This window comes from Balaenoptera physalus (assembly GCF_965194825.1).
Source record: "Balaenoptera physalus genome assembly, chromosome: 2".
In the NCBI taxonomy this organism is placed as follows: Eukaryota; Metazoa; Chordata; class Mammalia; order Artiodactyla; family Balaenopteridae; genus Balaenoptera; species Balaenoptera physalus.
This window is the reverse complement of record NC_138883.1, coordinates 49,838,349-49,850,533: the sequence shown is the minus strand read 5'-3', so window position 1 is coordinate 49,850,533 and position 12,185 is coordinate 49,838,349. Positions and strand designations below refer to the sequence as shown.

Sequence of the window (12,185 nt, the reverse complement as noted above, 5' to 3'; positions counted from 1 at the left end):
AAAAATTAGTGGAAGAAAACCAAGAAGTAGAACTTTGCAGATACTGAAGTTTTCTGTGTGTGTGTGTGTATGTGTGTGTGTGTGTGTGTGTGTGTGTGTGTGTGTGATTTTCCTTGTAGCTTTTCACTGAGTATGGCAGGCTGGCAATGGAGGAAACATTCCTGAAGCCATTTCAGGTGAGTGGGTATAAAATGATGATAAATTCTTATTAGAGTTTCCTGAAGATTATAACCAGGTATATTAATTGAGAGGGTCATGTTTCTTTCTCCATTCACAATAGCAAAAAAGAAAAAAGAAAAAAAGCTTTGATAGTTAACTACCAAAATCCAAAATATAAAGACCTTTATGGAGAAAATATTTTCAAAAAAGATCATAAAGGAAAATTTATATAAACCAGAGAGATATAATATGATTCCAGACAGGATGATTTAATGTTGTAGAGAATTTAATTTTCCCCAAATTAATCAATAAACTCAGTGCAATTCCAATTAAAACTACAACAGGATTTTTTGAGAAATTCAACACATTTTTCTATAACTTACATGGAAAAATTAAGTTCTCTTTTGATTTGTCAGTTTTTAAAAAGAAAATCCAAATTGGGGGATTGAATACATACTGGAAAACCATAGCAATGAAAATGGTGTGATTCTGCACAGATACAAGAAAACCAGATGAAACTAAACAGAGTTCAGAAATATCCCTCTATATATGGAAACCTAGTATTCAGTAGAGGTCATGTCATAAACCAGTGGGAAATGGATGGATTAATAGCTGGGGTTTGGGAAAGCTAATTCACTTTTTGAAGAAAAAGTTGAATTTCTACTGAACACCATATGTGGAAGAGAGCTCCAATTGTATTAAAGAACTAAATATGAAATTTAAAACTATAAAGTTAATAGAATAAAATATTGGAGAATATCCTTCTGAACTGGGGTGAAGAAAGTTATTCACTAAGACCCCCCCCCACTAAAAAAAAACATGTAGTGAAAAATTGATGGATATTACTATATCAGAATAAAGTATTTCTATTTATCAGGAGACTCTATAAGCAAAGTAACTGGATTGGTAGAAGATAATGACAATGTCAAAAATCAATAAGGGATTAATATATAGAATGTGCAAGGAAGTTTTGCAAATAAGACTGGGATGCCCATCAAAAATAGGCAAAGAAACCACTACACACCTATTAGAATAGCCAAATTTCAGAGCACTGACAACACCACATGCTTCACGAATGAGGATGTAGAGCAACAGGAACTCTCATAAATTTCTGGTGGGAATGCAAAATGGTACAGCCACTTTCAAAGATAGTTTGGTAACTTCTTAAAAAACTAAACCTACTCTTACCATACAATCCAATGATCGTGCTTTTTGGTATTTACCCAAAGGAGTTGAAAACTTATGTCCACATAAAATCTGCACACAGATGTTTGTAGCAGCTTTATACGTAATTGCCAAAACTTGTAAGCAACCAAGATGTCCTTCAGTAAGTGAATAGATATGTAAACTGTGGTACATCCAGACGATGGAATGTTATTCAACGCGAAAGAAAAGAAATGAGCTATCAGCCACAAAAAGCCATGGAGAAATCTTAAATGCACATTACTAAACAAAAGAAATCAATCTGAGAAGGCTCCACGCTGTATGATTCCAACTATATGATATTCTGGAAGAGGCAAAACCACAGAGACAATAAAGAGATCAATGGTTTCGGGGTGGGCCAAAGGTGCAGCATGAGGGACAGAGAAATGAACAGGCAGAGCACAGAGGATTTGGGGGGCAGTGAAAATACTCTGTAAGATATTATAATGATGGATGTATGTCATTATACATTTGTCCTAACCCATAGAATGTACAACACTAAGAGTGAACCCTAAGATAAACTATGGACTTGGAGCGATTATGATGTCAGTGTAGGTTCATTCTTGCTTAAAAAAATATATACCATTCTGGCGAGTGATGTTGATAGTGGGAGAGGCTATGCATGTGTCAGGGCAGGTGGTATATATATGGCAAATCTTTGTACCTTCCTCTCAGTTTTACTGCTCTAAAAGAAGGTCTTAAAAAATCCCAAGCCATTCACAAATGATAAACTGAACTTAATAAAAAAAAATTAGGCAATGGATGTATAGACAATTAACAGAAAGGAAACCTGAATGGCTAACACATTTTCTAAGGGATGTTAAGTCTTATTGATAATCAGTTAAAGATTAAAACAATGAGATACCACTTTATACTCATTAGATAGGCAAAAAAGTAGAACATGGGGATAAATATGAAATGATAGCTAGGATTTGGGTAAATGGGAACACTCAAGCCCTGTTGGTTAAAGTGCAGATTGGAACAACCATTCTGTGGAGCAGGGCAAATATATAAGGATACTCACTGTAGCACTGATAGAGTTGTAGTAGCAGGAAGTTGTAGGCAACTTAGGTGTCCATCACTAGAAGAACAGATACGTAAAATAAGGTGAAAAGCATACTCTGAAATATTTTGCAACATCCAAAGGCAATGAACCCAAAGTATAGAGTGGCATGAGTAAAGTGTTAAAATTAATACTGAATTAAGTCGGGAAAAAGTTTGAGTTCTATAGTATGACACTATCTGTGATTTAAAAACTTCTACATACACAAAATAATATATGTTAGAGTAAGTGTAGTTGAGAGCAGACAGTTGAGGAATGGGAGTGGGAATCTGGGAAAAAATATGATAAAGTAAAACAAAAAAGGGACCTTTGCATGGAGAGATGTTGGTGTGCTGTGACTGAAGGAGTATCAATCTGTCCTCTCAGATCTGGCAAAGCAGATTGGGAGAGGAGCTGATATAAAATGAAATAAGTCCCTGTTTACAATCTTCTGTGTGGTTTACAATACCCGTTAGACTCTGTTGTCTTTTTTAGAAATCATTCGTCATGTTGATAGCTGAAGTGTTGTATAGTGATTAGGCTATTTGCTTTGACTTTTCTCTTTTCTGAACTTGCTACCTCAGGACTCATTGACATAGATTGGGTAACTCCATAGTAAATTCTGGAAAGGAGTTTTCAGTCTTACCAGCAGATGTCACTGCTTCTTATACTTTGCTAGATAAACTAAAACCAAAAGAGACCAACCAGTGCTCTGTTGATAGATAGATAGATGGATAGATAGGCAGGCAAACAGACCTTTGGTAAAACAAAACTAACTAACAAAAAACAACAAACTGAAAACAAACAATAGAAAAAACTTTAAGAGATCACTACTTGTTGGTAAACTGTTGGCGTTAACAAATGTCAATGAAAAGAAAAAGTTTTGACTGAGTCAACAGTGACTCCTGAACAGGTTTGGACTTATAAATCTAAGTATCTGAAATTGAAATGAGAAACTCATTAAGTAGCAAAAGTAGCTTCCAAAGCTACTTTAATAATATTTAAGGGACTTCCCTGGTGACGCAGTGGTTAAGAATCCACCTGCCAATGCAGGGGACACGGGTTCGATCCTTGGTCAGGGAGGATCCCACATGCTGTGGAGCAACTAAGCCCGTGCGCCACAACTACTGAGCCTGCGCTCGAGAGCCCGTGCTCCACAACAAGAGAAGCCACCGCAACTAGAAGCCCGCACACCGCAACAAAGGGTAGCCCCTGCTCGCCGCAACTAGAGAAAGCCCACGTGCAGCAACGAAGACCCAACACAGCCAAAAATAAATAAATAAATTTATTTTTAAAAATAATATTTAAAATTAAAGCAACCAAATTCAAGACAAAAATACTACACATCATGAAATTAAAAGATAAAATGCAAATATACTCAAATCTCAGAACATTTAAGCTATCAGCAAAATAATTCACATTTAAATTAGAATAAACATAGAAAAAATTCCAAAATAAAATAACTTTTAAATAAAAGTTTAATTAATTTCAGCAGTTTTTTAAGCAGGTCACTTTCTACCCTCTTCCTCTATCTGAGAAGATAGTTTTATTTATTTGGATAAAATTGTGGAGAAATTTTAAATACTGCCTGAGAAAATGAAGTGAGGGGCAATAATATTTTTAAAATAATAATTTTTACTAAAACTAAATTTAACAAATTTAAAATAGAAGAATTCTTAACTCTGAAACAGAGTGAAATTATAAATAATAAACAAGATCTGTCTCAGGCAGCAAAAGTGAGGGCAATTAGCCAATGAAATGAATAGCTGAATTAACAGATTAATTGGATTCTTAAACCAAAAGCCAATTTATACCAAGCAAACAAAATATCTGTGCTAATTGTATTTTAAAACTATATTTAAAAAAAGAGAACTAAAAGCTAAGTGAATTCAGTTTAAAAGCAATTTTGAAGTGTTAAGTTTAGCCAATGGTGTGCTGGTTAATGTTTACAACTGGCTAGGGGAGTGGGGGAGGTGGGTCTGATTTGTAGCATTTGCTGATTTCTGGGGTGTAAATACTTCTACTGTGGCCAGTTTCAAGCTACCAACATGCTATAGCTTGTTTACAAACCTGATTTGTAAAATTCCTCAAATTGTAATAAGTCTTCCTTGCAAGCCTATAAAAGCCAGCTGTAAACTACACTCAAGAAGTATAATCCAAATTAAGGCATAATATAGCATTCTCTGAGTGACGTTACTTATTTTCTCACTTGGTTTGCTCACTATGAGCACTTGAATCTTAAGTATAATGATCCAGCAGGAGCTACCTCATTAATACAACTATTCTTTAAAAATAACTAGGTTCTTTAGCTTCTCTACCTTAGGACGTCAAGAGGTTTGGTTGAGAATGAATACATTTCCATTAATTTAAACATGTAATACCCATACATATTTGACAAGGACTTTAGGTAATAATTTCCAATTTGCTCTAAGGACCTGGTGAAAATATCTCCTCAGGTGTGGTAGGAGATATGTCTCTATTTGGGTCTATGAATTTTTCTTCCTTGGTCATAAGGCCCCACATAGCTCTACAGTGAGATGATTACATCCTTGTGTCGAAATCCTTATTACTTATTACAAAATCCTTATTAGGAGTTTTTCAGATTGTTAGACCTTATTTGAAGTGCACTTTAAATGAACTGTTTCATTTACAGACTGTTTTTCAGTACCAAGCAAGACTGTCTTCCTCTAATGCTCTGTGCTAAATGGTCAGCCATTAGTTACTTCTTACCCTGGGAAAGGCTCATTTTCCACTGCGTGGCTCTGCAGCTTTCTCTTTGTGTGCTGGGCATTCATGTTCTCTCAACTCTGCTGGGCTGAGGTAGTGGAGAGGATTTCCACTTGTTCTATAATGTGGTGATAACAGTAAGTTTGCTGTTGGGCCTGAGCTGAAAAGGATTCCCCAGTATGCTGGAAAGTGAACTCTAAGAAGCGTTTATGTCATTAAATGTGCCTTTTGGCTATAGCAGCCCAGGAGTTTACTCTTTAACCATTTCATGTCCTCTAATTATATAGGCTACATCCCCCAATTTACGAAAGTATATTCTCAAGCTTCACTTGAACCAATTTTTAGATATCAATACATTTCCCAGTGGCATTTCTGTATGGTGGGTATCTTTATAAGCCAGTCTACAAAAGCCTATTTAATTTCTAGTAAGTTTAAATACTAGCCACAATATTCCTCAATCCTGGTCCTATTCCTCAATCCTGGTCCCTTTAAGCCAGAGCCTTGAATATATCCAATAATTCCTGGACCTCTCTGAGGCATGGAGCCCTGAGATAGGTTGGTAAGACTGCTGTCAGTATTTAGGTTGTGTGCTAACACAGAAGAGATGGCTTTTAATGAGATCTGCAGCCTTGGTGATAGACACAGAGCAAGATTTTATAAGCACCTAGATTAGAATTACCTGGTGAGCTTATTAGTTAGATTTCTGAGCTATATCCCAGTTCTGTTGAATCAAATCCTTGTGTTGGGACCAGGGAATCAGCACTCGCCAGGTCATTCTTTTTTTTTTTTTTTTTTAATTTATTTATTTTATTTTTATTTTTGGCTGTGTTGTGTCTTTGTTGTCGTGCACGGGCATTCTCTAGTTACGGCGAGTGGGGGCTACCCTTTGTTGCGGTGCGCGGGCTTCTCATTGCTGTGGCTTCTCTTGTTGCGGAGCACGGGCTCTAGGCACGTGGGTTTCAGTAGTTGTGGCACGTGGGCTCAGTAGTTGTGGCTCACAGGCTCTAGAGCTCAGGCTCAGTAGTCGTGGTGCACGGGCTTAGTTGCTCCACGGCATGTGGGATCTTCCCGGACCAGGGCTTGAACCCATGTCCCCTGCATTGGCAGGTGGATTCTTAACCACTGCGCCACCAGGGAAGCCCCTCGCCAGGTCATTCTTAAGTACATGATATTTGGGGACTGAATTAGCAACTGGGTACACGCCAGCAGAGGACATCTATGGTAGGGGAAGTTCTGGTAGCAGAGAGATAGGATACCATTTCTATGTACAGTTCTATGCACAGGTAGTTAGTAAATTAAGATTTGCCTGTAATAGAAAGAAGAATAAACCCTAAAAAAATTTTCTTGCACACAAACTTGAACTCCCTTCTCTTAGAAGCCTATGCTCAAGAATGAAAGATTCTTGAGCATATGTTTTAGGACTAATTACATTTATTCTCTTCTCTTTCATCTCCCCAGTATTAAGTACTCCATCTCCTGGATTAATTCATCCCGGTTTTCTCCCATAGCATTTTTATTAACCGTTTTTATACACTTAAAGGCCCACCAGTACCCTAAACCTTAGAAATAGATTTGACTCTCCAGATACACACACACACAGATGGTAACTATGTGAGGTGATGGAGGTGTTTGCTAACCTGACTGTGTTAATCATTTCACAGTATATAGGTATCTCGAATCATCACGTTGCAGACCTTAAATGTACACAGTGCATTATATGTCAATTATATCTCAAAAAAGTGGGAAAAAAAGATCTGAATTCTCTTTGTGAGATAAGAGTGAAACTCAATTCTTCATGTTCTTGTCAGTAGATTTGTAATTATTAGAGAGGAGATCAGTCCATGCCAGTTTTAAGGTTAAACTGAAGATTGCTAGAAAATAATAGTAGAGGAAGCATATAATAATGTACTATTATATTAGGATAAACCTGTTTCTCACAATTTCCCATTCAAATTAGGCCTACATATGGCAAATTAGGAATTATTTTACACTAGTTTACTTAATTATATTTAAGGACCCTTTTCCCCATGATTTAAGAGTGTTCCTCTACAGAATAAAATTCTTTGATAGTGATTTCAGTGACTTTGAAACAAAACATCCTTGGTCAAATATCTATGATGACTGCAACTGCCAAGTCATACCAGAGAAATCCATGATTTCACTGAGAAAATTAGAAGCTGTTGTTTGGCTCCTTGGGCTGTAAATGAAAGGAAAAGACACATTGGTGGGGCTGAGGAAAAGGAAAAGCTTTCTCTCCGTCTGGGAAAGTTGCCTTATCCCACGTTCTGTTTGGAGAGCAATTTAGGTGATCTGGGAATTACATGAAATTAGAATAAAATATTCATCTGGTTACACAGAATTAGGTCAGCAGTGTAGACCAGGATTCTCCCAATGGTCACATGTAGGTACATGAAATGTCTGGAAGGCCTACATAATAATAATTTATTGAGCACTTATTTTTGTGCCAGGCACTGTGCTAAATATGTTTCTTACATGATTCAAATGAATGTTCATTATAGTTATATAAAATAAGTAATGTTGTTACTCCTTTTTATTCTTTTCTTTCTGTTTTTTAACTGATGAGGAAACACCGCAGCTTAAAGTAGTTAAGAAACTTGTCCTTGGTCACATGTATCCTTAAGTTGCAGAGCTGGCCTTCAACCTAGGCCACAGGCTCAAAGCCCTTGCACTTCACCACCACACCTTAATGTCTCTCTTCCTCCTCCTAATCCTAGGCACTTATTGAGCTATAGCTTGTGGTCTTATATTTGAATGTGCACATCCCATCCCACTAACTAAATTATAAATATCTTAAGAACAGGAGCTTTGTAGTTTACTTTTTTTAGTCTAGAGCACCTACTTTTCATACAGCAGATGTCCAATTAATATTTGCTAATTATGGTGTTATATGCATATTTAGGATTGTATATAGTTTTTATACAAATAAACTCATTGACCTCAAAATTGGAATACCTGGATTCAAGATTTGGTGTGCTATTATGTATCCAGCCTAGTATTACCTCTTTACATTTTTAAGAAAGAGTAAGTCATAAATTGGTGTGAGAGTGTCCAAAATATTTATACTAGGTGCCATGGCCCTTCTTGAACTGCAGAAACACCGTCATGAAATTATTTTTCAATGGATAAAGTTAGTAGAGTTTCTTAATTGAAAGTATTAAATCAATGGATGGTAATACCAAAAAAAAAAAACAAAACACCACATTGCATTAGTTAAGACGAACAGAAAAAAGTGAGGTGTTTTCAGTTAGCAATAGTGATTGTATGTTGTACCATCAGATTTAAAGGTGGTCCTAGTACAGTTTGTAGATGCTTCAAGTAATTAACAAGGCTGCAACTGCTCTGAGGCAAGGAGGATAAGCCTTGGCTACAGAAACAAGGAATAGGCCATAAAAGGCAATGAGTCTTTGATGTTGACCGTGTTGCTGATTTAATACCTGCCATGACCTAATCTTTTTATGTATATAAAAAAGAAAGATTTACGATAATTTGAAAGGGGTTAATCTGGACTCTTTTAGAGTCTTCTCTAATTTTTCTGTCTATATCCTTAGAGACTTTTACTCAAAGAGATTCTTCAGTTTCTTTTTGAATCATACACACTGTAGGTATCTTTAGCTAATATGAAACTTTGTTTCTTCCAGTGGATTTTCTGCTTGCAGTATCTATAGCTGTCCTTATGGATAAGCTCCCTGAATCTTAGAGAACAGAGGATATTTTGGTCGTTTTTATCTGGAGGGCCACAAATTTTTTTATTTCTACCTTGTTAACTATCCAAGCCCTTCTGAAAAGCCACCCATAAATTGGAAATTTCTAAGTTGATAATTTCTCATTCAAGTTTTTTTCTGATTCCTGTATTTTATGTCTGAGCACATTTTAAAAAGAGAAGACAAGGTTCCCTTTACTTTGACTATTTATATTTAGGTACCCAGAGTATTGTTTGAAAATCTCCTGAACCCTATTTTTAAAGTTTCCTATTGATTCATTCTCATATTGTTCACAATTTTGAATCTATGTCCAATTCATCTTGAAGAGAAAGTCTTCTGAAATGGCCTTGTGTGGTGTTTTTTCTATTTTTCTTGCCCTTGAAAGGCTATTAAAATTTTTAAATTTTTTTTGTAATGACCTGAGTTATTTAAATGTCCTTCTGGTCTTTCTTATTCTACTGCTTTTAGCCATTTTTTTCCCACCTGAGGGACTAACAATTAAATGAACTAGTTGGAAAATAACTGATAGTTCAGGACAGTAAGTAACGAAATCCTGAATTTCTGCAGCAAATTTCTGTCTTCCTGGGCTAAAAGAAATTCGTTAAAACTGAACTCTAGACCAGGGTTTAAATTCAGCTTCTTTACAACAGCCTTCCGGTCTAGCAATTTTAAGTAGTTTGGGGCAATGTGACTACTTTTTTTTCCTGCAAAAATTCCTTAGGAAATGGTTTAGGAGGTCAGGGGAAGGAGCAGAAGGAATTGAAGGGATGAAGTGATTGGTGACAGAACTGAGTAGAGAGAGATACGGGAGGGTAATTTCAGAAAGATAGAGTTGAATCAAACATTATTTGGGAGTCAGCAGTTTGTTTTGAGGCCTCAGTTTACTAATCAAAGAAACTAACTAATGAGTGTTTGACATTTTCTCTTGATTTTTATAGAGCACCTCTAAACTGTATTAATTATTTATTTTGACATGTCCAGAGCTCAACACAATGTTATTCTAAATTTTTTAAAGATCATTTATTATTGTAAGTGCAAATATTAGGATGCAATGCAAATAGGAAGCAGAAATTCTTCCAGGAGGAGATTGCAGCTTTGATATATACACGCCTGTAACAAACAAGCTGGTCAAATTGTGTGTTTATGAAAAGCATCTGGTTCCTCAAGCAATGAGAGGTTAGAACAGTGCTGTACAATCAATAATCTGACAATCATTGATCCTGCATTATGGACTAAACAAAGAGACTCACAAATTGACAAGAGCGAGAGTGTCCTCTTGAAAGCTTTGTTAGAGGACCCAAGGCAAAATTTGACTAATTATTTTTGCATAAATTTGTTGCTAGTTTAACCGACCTCCAGCCATTAGTCTTTGGGGCATCCTGATTAATCTGGGGACTTTTTAGGCCTTTGCCTCTATCTGTCCTTTATAGAGCACTTCCTTGTACATTCAGTGACAAAAGACAATTCAAGATAAAATACATGAGACAAGACTTTGTACAAATTTTCAAACAAAAGAAGGTAAAGCAAGCAGCAAAACCATAAACAGATTAATGGCAAAAACATTTCCTAAATGGTATACCTCTAAACCACAAGTTCTAATAACCTTATACAGAAATTAGGTATAATTATTTATAAAATGAGTACACTTCCAAAACTAAAGGTTAAACAAAGACTTAGAACGAATGACCCATATAAAGACCCACTGAGTCTTTATAACAAAAATCCTAGGGTAACAAATTAATCAGCACAAGAGCTCAGTGAAACAAATCAGAACTCAGATCAGATCGTTGTTGAGATAAATTCACCTGCAAGTAAATTCGAAGGACAAATGAAATTTGGGAACCAAGGACAAGGAGAATGCACATGTTAGTCTGAGGGTCATAGGGAAAGCTGCCAAGTGAGGGCACTTAAAACTGTCTCAGTGGGGCTTCCAGAATCGCCAGAGGATGAGACCATCACTCAAAATCTGATGCAAAAACTAAAGCTGAATTTATTGGTGAGTTAAGTAAAAGAGTTATGCTTGTGAGGCACAGTCTCATTGAGCAGAACAAACTAACGATTAAAAAAAAAAAAACAACTAACGATTATATGTAGGATTTAGGGGCTTGTTTGTTTTGGATTTGCATGGTTTAAAGAAACAAGAATGGGTTGACATCAGTTTTTGAATGATTTTTTTGTCGTACACAGAAGCATGTTTCGTGTTGGTTACAGAGGTGAGAAATGGGTTGACACCAGCCTCAGTCAGTTTTCTGGAGCAAGTCTTCTGCTACTTGACTGAGTTTTAAAGTATGAAGCTGTCACTGGTTGGCTTTCAGTGGGCTGTTGATTGAAGTGAGTTGCTAGTTAATTAGATGGGTTTAAAACAAGCTCTAGTATTTACTTATTACCCGAAACTGAAATTAAAACTGAAATTGATTGATTAAACAGGTTACAACCAGTTCAGGTATTTACTGGCTACATGGCTCTACAAGAGTTTTTTCCTGGGAGTTTGGGAGTATTTTCACATATTTATAATGGATGTGCCCATAAATTTAGCATTATAATTCAAATAACATTGTTTTATATAGGCTTTTTTATACTGACATAATCAACACATGTATTGATATATTCCACATTTTGTAATATTAATAGCTATGTAATATATGAATATGCCATAATTTGTATAGCCATTCCCAATTAATTGTTAAGCATTTGGGTTTTTTTTCCATTTTCATTACTACTAATAGTAGTGCTATAGCACTCCTTTTGAATAATTTCCTAAAGGATATGGTCTCCAAAGGGAAATAAACAAAGGTTACGATGTTTTTCATGATTTAAAAAATATGATGATTTGTAGGATACGCATGGTGTAGGTCCATCCTTTGCCCCAGTTGCCTGACTGGATTTAATTTATTTTAAAAAGTATGACTTCAGATATTCTTATCTGAGCAATTTAGGGTAATTTGTATTCTTGATTTTTTATCTCTACCTATATGTATGAACAAATCAAAATTCAGCAGTGTGGAAAAATGGATGGCTTTTGAAATAAGAACTGAGATTCACAGCATTCCATACAGGATAAATGTAAAGCATACAAGTTATTTTGGGAGGGGATGGGGCCAGCGGTGGTACTGTAGCTGGCTCATACCACTTTGAGAGCTAACTAGTAAATATTCAGGAATTATATAAGCCAAGTATTAAACTGTTAGTAGCTTAACGTCAGCCATGGTAGGCATGTTTGCACAACAGAAATTGTCAATTGCTACAAATCAAGGCATGCTGCTGCTGCTGGAGGGCCAGTTTACACCAGCACGTCACTGGATGGGACCATTAGGCAGGGAGCTTGGAATTTG

General features: G+C 36.0%; 1 protein-coding gene across 4 annotated transcripts in view; it reads left to right on the top strand.

The window, feature by feature from the left end:
* ATL1 (atlastin GTPase 1) overlaps positions 1–12,185 on the top strand; it is an 87,544-nt gene that overhangs the window by 59,507 nt on the left and 15,852 nt on the right. For 3 of the 4 annotated variants that reach the window (XM_082452152.1, XM_082452154.1, XM_082452153.1), the window contains exon 7: positions 120–176. The exons of the other annotated variant lie outside the window; for it this stretch is intronic. In XM_082452152.1, the coding sequence (XP_082308278.1) occupies positions 120–176 (57 nt within the window). The remainder of the gene's footprint in view (positions 1–119; positions 177–12,185) is intronic. 4 annotated transcript variants of the gene reach the window in all.